This window comes from Haliotis rubra, unplaced genomic scaffold (genome assembly GCF_003918875.1).
Source record: "Haliotis rubra isolate DU_JTF1 unplaced genomic scaffold, ASM391887v1 Scf314, whole genome shotgun sequence".
NCBI classification, from domain to species: domain Eukaryota; kingdom Metazoa; phylum Mollusca; class Gastropoda; order Lepetellida; family Haliotidae; genus Haliotis; species Haliotis rubra.
In genome coordinates, this window is record NW_025766985.1 from 283,455 (window position 1) to 298,038 (window position 14,584).

At 40.2% G+C, this 14,584-nt stretch overlaps 1 protein-coding gene across 1 annotated transcript; it reads left to right on the forward strand.

The window, feature by feature from the left end:
* The first annotated feature begins 3,875 nt into the window (after positions 1–3,875).
* On the forward strand, positions 3,876–12,190 carry LOC124283373 (regucalcin-like). The gene is given in 6 exon segments (XM_046719409.1): positions 3,876–3,916; positions 3,918–4,036; positions 4,364–4,543; positions 5,169–5,393; positions 10,770–10,913; positions 11,855–12,190. Coding segments are annotated over 6 exon segments (915 nt in total). The 3' UTR covers positions 12,061–12,190.
* The last annotated feature ends 2,394 nt before the right edge of the window (positions 12,191–14,584 follow it).

Genomic DNA, 14,584 nt, shown 5'->3' on the forward strand with positions numbered 1-14,584 from the left:
TTAGTAATAGCCTGTGCACTCACACATCCCACACTGTTAGCTGACTCAACTAAATCACATACCCGTGTAACAGCAAAATTAGAAATACGGTTAAAATCGTCATATGCACATAAACAATAGTCAACGACAGAGGCCCCTTTGCCTAAAATACAAGTAAAATATTTTTTTTCATTTTTTCTCCCATTTACCATACAAAAATTTGAATTTATCAAAAAATCAGCTAAAAGATGCCCATAACGGTTTTTCGTCGCATCAATAACTTCTCTGTTTGGAAGCGAGTCCACACCCTCAATGTGATCTAGGAGGTCGCCACATCTACTGTTTAGATCACCACATATATAACCAATATTATACACATGCTACTCAGATATCTGAGTGAGGAGATTGTCATAAAAATCTGATGCATCAATGTTTCTTGTACAATACTCTGGGGGTAAATAACACACACAGATGCAAAATGAACATGTACTGTCAGTTTTGTGTTCTAATTTTAACCACATAATACCTTCATATTGAACATCAAGAATAATCACATCATTTTTAAGCAATAAATCATATTTAATCAAAAACCTCACTCCTCCGGAGCCTCTCCTAGAGCGTCGATGCAGGTCGCTTCTATTGTGTCCAAACCACGAGTAGTCCTCTACATTTATAGATTGATTTGGTTTCAGATGAGTTTCACAAATACCAATAATATCACAGTCTACATGAGAAACGCATGTTGATCGTAACAGATGACTGTCTAAATTACCGTCACTAGTCCACTCGTTGCAGTTCCAAAACCCGCATTTGTACTAATTTGAATGATTGGCCCTGCCTCTTTCAGTCACCTGGTCTCTTCTCTGTTCCCACTCCCCGCTTCTCGTCCGATGATTGGGTCCTCTACTGTCACGTGCTGTTTGTTGATAGCTGATGTCACGTGATGTTTGTTGATAATCCCATCGGCCACGTATTGTGATTGTATCGTTTCTTCCCTCGTTCCTTGCATCCTGCCGTCGGTCTTGTCGCTGTCGTTGTACACGTCCTCCAGTAAACGTCAGGTCCTCCCTCCCTATAGCATCCACCAGCATCTTAAAGTTGGATTCCAGGGATCTTTGATGTTGACTTTTATCGGCTGCTATATACACATTTCTGAAGTTTCTGGACTCCTTTAATTTCTTTTTCACAGACAGATTTCATTTTTATCGTCGATAGAAGCACATCTGGCGACGATGACACCCGGATACCTGCTGTTTCTGGACACTTTTCTCTCTGCACTTCTAAAACGAATTCCTCTCAACTTAAGTCCATCCTTCAGTACACCATTTACTTTCATTAGCACATCCTCATTATTTGATTCTGGCACATTACGTAGAATAACATTGAGAGCAATATCATCGTGTTCAGTATCTACAGAATGTTTTTCTATGTTTCTACACGCCTCTATGTGTGAGTCCATCTCCTGTCTGAGAGCAGCTTTTGTCTCATTGATCTGCTCCTCACTTCTACTCACACTGTCCTCTACTGTATCCACTCTTGTGTCAAGTCTACTAACTTCTGTCTTCACATTGTTTTTCACACGATCTATCTTGACGTTCACTTTTTCCATAATTGTGTCTATTATTTTGAATTCAATGTCCTTTAATCTTTGCTTAAATGATAATTCCATATCCTTTATAGCCCTTAGTATTCGATCAGTGTCGGTATTACTCGAAGCTAACTCACCCAGGTTGGACTTTGCACCCGACTGTCCGCCATTGTTTTCAACTTGTTCAGTTGTATCGCTTCGGTTAACTTGCACTGTATGTATTTTCTTTGAGGGTTGTGATTCATCTAAAATGATTTCATTGTCTCTTCTTTTCTTTGGGTCAGTTGAGTGTTCACTGCTGCGATGTCTTTTGCGTTCGTTGTTGACAGGTTGACACGCTTGGGTGATTTGCGGTGACATGACTGACTGCACGTATTCATCTGAGTCGATCAAAGTATTTTCTCCCATTTTCACGTCGAAGAGCACAGACGATGCAAGATATGCATACAGTTTCTATAGGCACATATGATCACTTATTTACCTTGATCACTCGTAAAAACTTCAATTTTTCACTTTCATCAGAGAGCAGATTTGAACCGTCACTTTAGAAAAACTAGTCCACATCCGATCTGGGTCATGCAAACAGACTAACCACGTGGAGATTGAGGTCGGGGTGGAGTACAAAGGACAAACATTGTGCATTTCGCACAAGACACATTTCGGTGAGTACAGGCAGCAGTTGTTTCCATTGTTACCTATTTAAGACGATTTATGACCTGTTGAAATATCTACGGGACCGGGGTCATCCACAATGTCCATGCTTCTCCATAAATATCATCATCACCCCCACCCACCTAGCCCTAAATTCTGAACGGACCCTTAATTTCTAATAATCCTAGCCGTGTGTGATGAGTATGGATTGTTTTAGACATTAGTGACTGGCGGCAATTTCACCTCACCTGAGAAAACTAGGCCACCTGCGAACTCGGTCATGCAAACAGACTATCAAAAAACACTATGTATGTCTTACGCTTGTGTTACACTCTGTCAGTTGAGAGGTAAACCACGTGGAGATTGAGGTCGGGGGGGAGTACAAAGGACAAACATTGTGCATTTCGCACACGACACATTTCGGTGAGTACAGGCAGCAGTTGTTTGCGCTGTTACCGATCTAAGACGATTCGTCCTCAGGTTGTCCCGAAGAGCTATCAGTTGTGTGTGAGTGAGTGAACCATCACACCGCTTACATCACAAAATGTTTGCTTGTTTGCTAACGCACCACCTAGCAACACATGACCTCATGCTGCTATTAATCGAGACTGGCGCAGACAATCCAGTGATTTGATTGCACAATCGATTGACAAGCAATGATTCATGCAATGTGAGTATAACTAATCAGTGAACATGATCACCGGTCCCATAACCATCAACATGGGACATAATCTAATCTTGCTTTAGTATATGTCAAGGGCATACCTTCAGTTATCAGTTGGGTCCTATATCATAGGCGAAACTGCACAGTTGGCGGAATGAGTGAGTTTTACGCCGTTTTTAGCAATATTCCAGCAATATCACGGCGGGTGTTGGCAGAATGATGAAGCCCATCCGGTTATTTAGCAGTTGTTAAATCATTTATGTACGCTTTATCAATTCATCAGTCCATCCCAAAGGGAATAAAGGGGGTCAGGCTCGCTGGCTTGGTGACATTGTATACCAGCTGCGCTGTATTATGCTTGTGATATCAACCAGTGCATTTTCTGATCCAAACTCGATTATCTACAGGCAGCACTCATGTTGCTGGGCTATTAACCCAGTTAACCAACAACCACACTAAGTATTTCATTGCTGTGTTGAATTGCTACGTTTAGGGTGATTAAAGGCAACAACCTATTCTCCAATCTCGCCCTATTTGTATACTACCCGTCAAAGGTTTAGACTCACTAGTGTAAATGTAGCCACTTACTTCAGTCAACTGTTCAATACTAGATTTTGCAAAATATTCCATGCTGTTTAAAGGTACTGTTTACACATGAACTGATGTATTGCAAAACAAATTCGTAACGTTGAAAAGATTATTGTCACGAGTTCAATTAATTATTAAACTCAGTGAAAATTAGCGAATTCTTAACAGAACTTACACCAAAACGCAGCTGTCACTTGCACGATATGTGCACATGCCTTTCAGCAGTTTGACGAATGATCTTCGTGCAGTTCATCTGCATAAGGTTTGCAGTTGGTTCCCCCAAGTTAGTGGAGAAATTCATCTTCGACGTAACCATATATATCGACATAACATATAGTTAGTGCTTTAAGTGAGTCTAAGCTTTTGATGGGTAGTATATATTGCTTGTACCTCCCCCGTCAGATTATGTCTGAGAAGATTGAGGTCATCGTGAAGAACCTTCGGCAAGGGGGAGGGACCCCACTGGGACGACACCACACAGTGCCTGTACTACGTGGACTATTACGTTAATGACGTCCACAGATACAACGCCGTCACAGGTGACGACAGCCGACTGAATCTTGGAGGTGAGTTCATTTGAAAACTCTTGTCAGTTCGTGTGCAAGATTGATTACGCCTTGCAATATTCCAGCTCTAACTCTATGGTCTGTAAATAACAACTTCTTTATTAGTGTAGGTACTAACACCGTTATCCAGCAAGTGCTTGTTGCAATAAAGAAGTTGACTATCCATAGAACTTGGTTCCAAGAAATCCAAACGTAACTGTGAATAAGTCCTCCATTACCAAACATTCTCGGGTGCCAAGCACAAAGTTCTCTTTAGTTTTTCATTGTTACTTCCCCTCAGTATTAGAACTATTTGAACTGTGATATCGTCATGTTTCATTAATGGAGACTCGTCAGTGAGCATCATCATCCCGCGCCAGAAGGGCGGCTTCGTGGTGAGCCAGAAGACAGACCTCGCCTTCTTGGACTCATGGGACAGTGGCAAGGTCACCAGCATTGCCAAGGTCGAGGCCGACGCTAATATGATCAATGACGGGAAAGTGGATGCTTCCGGAAGACTTTGGTTCGGTAGGTTCCCGTTCTGGGGTCTCCTGTTGAGTTAGTGAGCATTTTCCGTTAGTGAGCTAGGTCTCATTAGCAAATTCTCTTTCAATACAGCAACGATTATAAGTTACACATAACCATGTACAACATGCACAGCACAGAGAGATAAATTCAGAAGATGTATAGGAACTGGTACAAGTACATTCATGTTATTAATATATTTTTAATGATGAATTTGAAACGCTGCACTTTCGTGCATTGCGATCCCTGAGCACCAAGTGAATATCTATCATATTTAGTTCGAATCCCGGTTCGGTTGATTGTGTTGTTTCAAGATTTGTCAAAAAAATGTTCGTGCTTGGGTTTTAAAAAAACTGCTAAATTTCCAGCCGTGCTTCACATCCCGTAATGTAACTGGAATGCTGGAGTTGAACAAAACTCACCCATTCAGAAATTAGTACAAATCAATTTCCTTTTCTCTTATGGATGTGGAAAGGGTTTTGCCACTTCTATTCTATTGATACATGTATGTTTAAATTTCAAGTGTCCACTGGTACACAGATGTCCCAGACCTACTGCTTTATGAAATATGTAGACACTCTTTGTAAAACCCTCCCCAGGAATAACTAATGTGATAGTTTCCACGCAGGGTCTTGCTTCTGCGGTGAGGATATCCCTGACCCTGATAATTGGCCAAAGCATCAGGGCTCATTGTACAGCCTGGATGCCGATGGGAGCATCAAAAAACACATCAGTAACATCAGCATCAGCAACGGCATGGACTGGACTGACGACAACAGCGTCATGTACTACATCGACTCAATACCCAGGCAGGTCTGGGCCTTTGACTTTGACATCACAGCTGGGACTATCAGTAAGTAGAGTGGAGTACTCCAAGCATCCCAGGCACAATCCCTGTCTTGAATTATGTTCCATGCCTCCATTGATGCAATGTGAGTAATTCTATCTTTGGGTGTAACAGATACTGAAATCACCTATCAAAACCACTCGTCCAACTGAACACCAAAACATTGGGCGTAATTCTCATCGATTCTAGACTCCACACCATTCTCCACATGCCTAAAATGTTACATACGGTTAAAATTGACATGTTGAACATACAAAATTATACGAACCTCCATTCATTAACTGTAATCAGAAAAAAATCATAACAGTGAGTTAAGTCTTTTAGTCCCATCGGCAGTATTTCAGAAATATAGTTTCTGAAACAAGATACACATTCATCACACACACACGCACACTCACACCCCACACCCCTCAAGGACAAGTACAGACTTCACAACCCATTTCAAATGGAACGGGAATAATTCAGGGCACTTCTATGCGTCCTTTGTCATTAATCTTTTAAGACTTTTGCAAAACAAAGGAGAAGGTTACCTCCTCGGCACAAGTCCCCAAAACATCTTGCTGACTTCCTTTACCCGGTGTTATTGCCAAGGAAAATTCATTGTGTAGAGCTGTTCACCAATGGTTCTGGTATGCCCGTTCTGCTCTACAATCCAACAGTTTTCATCTGAAATGTGGCACGAGAAAAGATCATCAGTCAGTTTGCTGTTGATCATGTCGAGACAAACGCCAGTATGTCCATAAAATTCGGGAAGAAAACAAATGAAGACTTATTACAACTGAACGGTCACACTAGAGTCAGAGCCACAAATAAATATACTGTGTCCATCTTTCTCATTCTGGATTACTGGTTGAAACAAGAATCTGACTCCCTCACATGTCAGACAACAGATGGCATAACACTCACTCTTCCCTTAATCGATTATACATATCATGAACGTAGAGACTCTTCGTGATAGAATTTCATTGTGGTTTTTTGCACACATTAATTTGTTTGATGATCCTTTTGTGACGCATTCCACACTTATGGTGAAAACATGACATTGCACATTAAAATAGAAAATAGCCCAAGGACATTGGAAACAATCACAGTGTCTTTGTCAGGGCATAAAGTTGAAAGGCTCCAGGCATTGATGGGCTTACCTCAGAACTCTTCAAATTATCATCAGGTTTCCTAACTCCGTATCTAAAGCTGCTATTTAACAAAATATTGGATGAAGGTATGTTCCCGAAACAATGGAATATTGGAATAATCTTAGCACTCTACAAATCGGGTGACAAGAAGGAGCCTACCAATTACAGAGGCATATCATTATTAAATGTTATGGGAAACATTTGTACAACAATAATTGAAAAACGACTTAGATTATGGATTGATTTCAACAATTTTCTGCAAGCTACAGAAGAATCTCTGAACAACTGCTGAACCGAGGCATTTTATGTCAGGTGAAACAAAGGATTGTTTGTTTGCTGCTCAAGACCAGAGCTTCCCACTCCTAGCCATTCATGTGCAATTTTGATCAAAACGTACATATGAATTGTAGATTATGTAATGAATGTTACAAGACTCTCCAACACTTTGTCATTGGACACAATATCTTAAGCGGTAGGACGGCATGGTTCAATCCTTGTATTCGCAATGGCTTTGCCACGCTTGCGGTTTTGAATCAAAGGTCCATCCATGATTTCACCCACACCCAGAATACATGAGGCCGTCTTTTGAACAGGAACCGATATAACCGCCTAAGGCTCATCCAGGCCAACAAACCGGGCCTTCTTGTCTTTTAGAAGTCGTTTATATCATTGAACTCTTCGACTCTTGTGTGAGTAGTGTGGTTGTCAAGATGAAGGCAAATAGGTGGACCTCACTTACGAAGTGTAACAGTTGCATACCAAGGGCTAAGGTGTCCCACTCCCCATTATGTATGTGTCGTATTGTGACTGAAGAAATAGTAGGATTGTGTAAGAAAGTATACAAGAAGGATATCCATATTTGCCTTTCTGTAATACGATAATATGGGTGTCAATTTTATCAGATATGTTAAGTTGCCTACCGAGTAAATCTTCCTACTTCCAAAGTATCGTCAAGTCACACAAGTTCGATCGACATGTAACTTCGATCGCCCATTTTGAATGGTAATTGTCGCGATACGTAGCGATATATGCAGCTTTGATCTTCTGGTGACACCACCGTTTGGACCGGAAAATGTTTCGTGTCAAGTTACCAAACATTAGTTATAGCTCATATTAAGCAAACAACTACTTTTTAACCCTAGATCAATAATGTAAATTTATCAGCTCAAATAAAATGTAAATAGTATTTATTTCACACGTTGTAAATTGACAGCAAACCTGTCTTTTGTTTGTTTACGTTGCTGGTCTAATTGTGACATGACCAGACACGGGATATCCTTGTCAAAATTTAAAACTTTGGAAACAAGTGAAAGGCCACTTCTTATAGCAAACTTAATTCTTTTTGAGAATTTCCGTCAATTTATACCTGATGAGGTTCGAGCTATTGCCTCATTGATAAATACAACCTGGGCACAATGTACCCAACCTGCATGTCAGCACAGAACACATTTACGTTTCTGCAAGCCAGTTCGTGGTGTTTGTCGACATTCTGAGGATTGGTGCCCGTCACGATGAGCCTGAAGAATAACTCCCTGCATAAGACTTGTTTATAAGCTGAATATTTGTGACTTTTCATCGTTTTTAGAAGTATTGAAACATAAAATGAACGTTTCATGGACATAAATACCATACAATTACTTGGGACTGCTCTAGCTCTGAATTTGACACAAGAGATCGTCCACACAAATCATCCTGTTTACGCGTCAAGCCAGCCAATCATATGATCGAACATGTGTGACGTTGCTTTCTGGGTCACTTGTGTTGACAGTGAGAGGGCGGCCATGCCACGATTGTGAACAGCAGTAAAAAATCCTGGATTTTGGAAATGTTTGACAAAAATAAACACGTTTAGAGGTTAGAGATTTAAAAATAAGATTACATGAATATAACTTTGAAAATTCAGCGACAGTTCTTAAGTGATCGAACTTACATGACACAAGGGTATATAATAACCCTTCTTTTGTTTTACCTTAACACTGAAATAACTGAGGATGAAATTACAACGGCAATACTGGACTTCAAAAGTTGAAAGGCTCCAGGCATTGATGGGCTTACCTCAGAACTCTTCAAATTATCATCAGGTTTCCTAACTCCGTATCTAAAGCTGCTATTTAACAAAGTATTGGATGAAGGTATGTTCCCGAAACAATGGAATATTGGAATAATCTTAGCACTCTACAAATCGGGTGACAAGAAGGAGCCTACCAATTACAGAGGCATATCATTATTAAATGTTATGGGGAAGATTTTTACAACAATAATTGAAAAACGACTTAGATTATGGATTGATTTCAACAATTTTCTCTCTGAAAGCCAAGCTGGATTCCGTCCACAATATTCCACGATAGACCATATCTTCACGTTACAGGCACTGTGCTCTAAGTATCTAAATAGAACGAAAGGGCGATTCTACTGCGGATTAATCGACTTCACAAAGGCCTTCGACTATGTGGATAGGAATAAATTATTGTATACATTAGTGGATGCCACGGAAAGTTACTTGTGCTACTGAAGAGTATGTATACGTCAGTGCAACCATGTGTTAGAGTGGACAACCAGAGATCAGAAGCATTTGATACTTCGCGTTGGGCTAGACAAGGATGTATCCTTAGTCCGGTACTATTTCTCCTGTTCATCAATTTGAACTTGCAACTGAACTATATAAGTCAGGTAATCATGGGATATTCGTCACTCCAGAAATACGGGATCTTCTCCTCCTTATGTTTGGTGACGACATCGTTCTATTCTCAAGCAGCGTCATTGCTCTTCAACGTCAATTTTATGTCCTAGAACAATTCTGTGCCAAATGGGGGCTGGGAGTGAATCTGAATAAATCTAATATCGTTGTGTTTCGCAACGGAAGAATCCTAACCCAGTTTGAAAAACTGCCAATAAAAGTTGTAACATATTATAAATACCTCGGGATAGTGTTTTCTTCAACACTTATTTGGACAAAAGCATGTGAAACTCTTGAACAACAAGCGAACAAAGCTTGTCTGTCTGTGTTCCGACTATTTAATAAAAATAAAGAATTGACTTATTCCACCGCTTCAACCATACACAGAGGCCATTGAACGGATCCAAACAACGTATTTCAAAAGGTTCTTAAAACTTGGAAAATGGCGTCAAACAAGGCCATCCTTGGTGAACTAGGACGTCTTCCTATGTTCGTGCTGACACAGGCCAAAGTAATAAAATTCTGGTTCAAATTACTGCACATGGAGAATAACCGTTACCCTTTACAATCATATAAGATGCTTAAATCTTTCGACGATATGGGCAAGAGCAACTGGGTGTCAAATGTAAGAACCATTCTTTTCCGTACCGGCTTTTCACTCGTATGTAAAGTTATTCATGTTTATTTTCCAACAACGACATACAGATATAGGACACCAAAGCTGGCGCAACGATATCAATACATCAAAACATCTAAATCAATACTCACAGTTCAAATACGATCTCCAACTGGAACCTTACATCACAGAACTAAAAAGTAAAGATCTCATACGTGCTCTCTGCCAATTTCGGATTGCCCACAACCATTTTAAAGCCAACATCTTTTGTCATCAGGATATGCCTATTGAAGAGCTCTACTGTACATTCTGCAATTCCCCACAGATTGAAGACGAAAAACATATTTTCTTTTCTTGTAAACAGTACCAACACTTCCGCGAAAAATATCTCATCCAACTTAGACATGTATATAAGGGCCCACTCTCACTCCATAATATTTTAAGCTCTAAACATCCACGTATTATATACATTACTGCTTTATTTATACACAAAATACTCTCTTGCAGGTATAAAGCTACAATGTAATTAATGCGAATGACCACTGTCCATCTGTACCTTATATTATGTAACTGTATTATGGTCCATTAGGCCGACGTTAAAAAAAATAAACTCTGTCTGTCTGTCTGTAATAACACTTTAATGTCTCGCTTATTGTTTAACGCCGCCCTGAGCAACATTCCAACTATATAGTGGACACTTCGATAACACCCTGTTACATGTAGTTTATATTTGTATCCATTCCAGATTCTGCAATACTCTACTGACTCTACTTTGTACATTGAATTCATTGCAACTGTGTAACCGAACAAGACGAGTAGAACCTTAAGCTGTCCGAGGTTCCAATAAACCTCCACTTTAACCGAATCATGGTGTTTCACAAATTTTGTAAAGGTTCAGAGGTTCAGGACAACCACCATTCCTGTCAAGTCACCGTCTTATTTTGGATTTGTTTCAGGCAATAAGAGAACTGTAGCAGACTTCAGCTCCACTGAAATCTCAGATATGGGGTTTCCTGATGGTATGGCCATTGATACAGAGGGAAAGTTATGGGTGGCTTGTTTTGACGCTGGGAAAGTTGTCCGAATCGATCCCGAGACTGGTAAGTGGGTATGAATATTGGTGACGAATAGAACATCTGCAGAAAGAAGAGCAAGTCAGTCTACCTTTATCGGTGTAAGAAGATTCGATCTCTTTGCTTCTTTATGTGAGACCAGTCTCGTTGACAACACTTTTTGCGAACGATGGCATATAGCTTTAATGGCCCCCAAAATTATCTTACACTTATCTTGCAGATACTAGGTAATACTTTCCACAGAGCTGATTATGACACGTGGACTTCATCCATCATCAGAAAAAAGTCATAGTTCACGTTTCGTTCATTATTATAGAGTCGTATGACATGCATATCCGTCGACATACCTTATTTACTCCCGAAGTCAATCTCAACTTACCAGATTCTTTAAACGTAGTATTTTTGTGCTCTTAACTTATGGCTAAATTCGACTACAATTGCCAGGAGCTGAAGGGATGGTGTAAATCCAGCTAAGGTCCATGCAAGTAACAAAAGTAATGTAAGTCCCCATGGTCCCTAGTATGGTGATGTACCTTCAGTTGTTTGCTATATATAGCCCGTTTTTATCTTGTATTGTCCTAATAGTGCTTTTGGTTTTAACTTCCCCCGCTAGTTTTTATTGTAATTGTGATATTCTAGTAGTTTTACTGTCATTCGATGACAAGTTTTTATAATATACACATATTCCATTTCAATGTCAAATATGTTCTCGTCACGATATGGCTGAAATATTGCCATATGTGACGTTAAATATTAACTCACTCACTCACTCCATATTTACTTGAACTGGGCCCAGATCCTGAAAAAAATGATCTGTAACCACCCACGGCAGCATGTCATCCTATTCAAATATGCTGTCATGTAGCTGAAATTTCGCCGAGTGAGAGTTTAACAACATATATAATTTACACAGAATATATTGCGAATTATTTGCTTGGTTACAATGAACTGATATTGATTTTGTCCAGGAACCGTGATCCGAACTGTCAAGTTCCCGTGTGAAAAGATAACGTCGTGTTGTTTCGGAGGGGAGGACTTCACCGACCTCTACGTCACATCATCGCAGTTCATGATGACCCCAGCACAACTGGAGAAAACACCACTGGCTGGGGCAATCTTCAAGGTCACGGGGCTTGGGGTCCGAGGTCGAAAGGCTAACATGTTTTCTGGATAAGCGGTTCTCCGTTCAGTGCACTTTTAAGAACAAAGCTTGTCGAACACTTGTAAATCTGATTTCGATGTAGAGATGTTTTTGTTCAGCCTTCACGAGGACTACAGTTAGCGCAATATACACGATACAACACGTATATGTGCAAGTCTTGTTTTACATATATTTGTTAACTTGGTTTATGTATGCCGAGTTTAATGCCCTTATTCAGAAGAGACCATAGTCGCCTTCGTGTAGATGCAAAATCTAAGGCAGCAATCTTGTCTTGAATGCCCAAAGCTTACAACCAAGTAAGCACGGAGAGTGTTGTAATTCCTATTTTTTACATTTTCAAGAAAGGTTGGTTAATCCGCGATGACCATTATTGCAGGCAGTCTTAATGTTTCTGCTTATACAGCTGTGATTCACGTGGTGTCATTCATTGTTCGAAGATTAACCGATGCAGTTCTTGAAGCATACTTGAAGTGGCTAATAAGTTCAATGTTTCACAATGTGTGATTGACAGATTATTGAACAGGTACCTTCACTATCAAATGTCCCAGGTCAACGAAAAATGTATAAGGTTGGTCGATCTGAAACCAGACTACAAAATCGAGCTCAAACGGAGAATGACATTGTATTCTTCAGACTAAAACGGTACAAGATATGGGTAAGGCGATTAAAAATGGTCAACAAGCAGTAAATATCCATATCAGGACCACGGTGGTGCCGCCCCTCACAAATAATTACGTTCCCAACAGGCGTTAATGGTGCACACGACGTCAAATCTTGGGTAATGGTCGTTCGTCAAGTGTCCTGTATTCAGATCAGTACCAATCAACTTCCACGTCTTTAGTAGGCGTGGTCATGTTCAGTGACGTCAAGCAAACGTCGACCTGTGACCTCGTGACATTTGGTTGTGCATCAGACCCCCCACCCCACATTGGGCAATAGACGCGATACAGTTTTATCAGTGAAACACACTGACACCTTAGATGTAACGTTTACAAGGCGTGTAAGTCGACGTTTTGTCTTTCAGAATGACTGCGCCAGGGTTTAAAGAGTTTGTTCCTGCACAATGTCGGAAAGTGCACGTAAAATCCCTTTTGACAGCAATGTGATTGGCAAAACGCAGGAAAAGCATGCCAAATATGCGGACCTCGCCTTTGAAATGTCTCGCTTGCTTTCCAAGTGCACTGTCGTCAGGCTCCCCATTGTTCTCGGTGCCCTTGGTTTGGTACCTCCTGATCTCTTGGCGCAGATCAGGAGAGTGCCCGGGTTCTCCACCGTGAGTAAAGCTCTTCTGACCCTCAGGGTATTGAAGAAGGCTGCAGTATTGGGGAGTCTGTATATTCTCCGGATAGGAAAGATCTTGGTGGGTTCGACAAGGCAGCGTTTCCTGGGAGAAGTCCCATTTGCTGTATGGGCTGCGTGTACGTAGAGGGGGCAAGGGCCTGAGCTGTTGATGAGCCTTTTAACCTGAATGTGCCAGAATCACCCGAATCCTCTCATTGCATGCTAGTTTTAATCTGTAAAACATAATAATATATTTCTATAGTACCCGGTTTTCATCCATACAAGTTGCTCAGTGGCAATTTGTACAGGAGTTATAAGACAAAGTCATTCAGAATAGCTAGTCAAAGGCTAGCTTGAAGAGGTGTATCTTTAAAAGAGTCTTAAAATGAGGTGTCAAAAACACAGCAGGAAGACACACAAGTGCAATGTAAGGTAAAACGTATTGAGAGCGATATGAGAATTTCATCCTGGTTTGGTTCAAAACTCTAAACCGAAAAAGATGCTTGACCCATTTCATATATTTTTACTCTGCTAACAGATACTATTCTTGTCTTTATAATCAGTGATATGATGTTTAATCTCTGTATTCATATTGATTAGTAAACATATATCAATTCAAACACCATTATGTAATTGTATGTACTCTTTAGTTTCCTTCAGGGTCAGTTGTTCAATAAACATTTGGATCTGAAATGACATGTTGATATTTTTGGAACTGGCACTGGCACCAACTGATTCGAGTGTCATTAACATGTGGATTTGCAAGACATCGACAGTAAAACTGTACAGTCCTTTTGAAGGCATATCATGACAGTTCCATTGCAGACCTAACTGAAAATGTATTTTTGAATGCGTTGGCAAATAGCGATATGACAACGTACAGGTAACAGCTGTTGTATTGATGTAGGTTGTATATTATATACCACTTACATTTAATTACCCACCATATAGCTGGAATATTGCTGAATGCGGCGTCAAATAACAACCAAACGAAAACCTACATTTAATTACGTCATGGAACATGCCATGACGCAATCGTTGTGGAAGAGGTATTGTGAATATATTTTTTACCGGAAAATACCAGCTGCCTATGTATTGTGCATTGCATGAGACTATGTATTGTGCATTGCATGAGAAGCATTGGGTGTCTTTGTTATGTGGTCGCCTATGATGAATTTTATATACTTTGAGATCTAAATATAATATACTAGGCACATAAAGAAACTGTGCATACAAAAAGTTAAAATCTAAATTT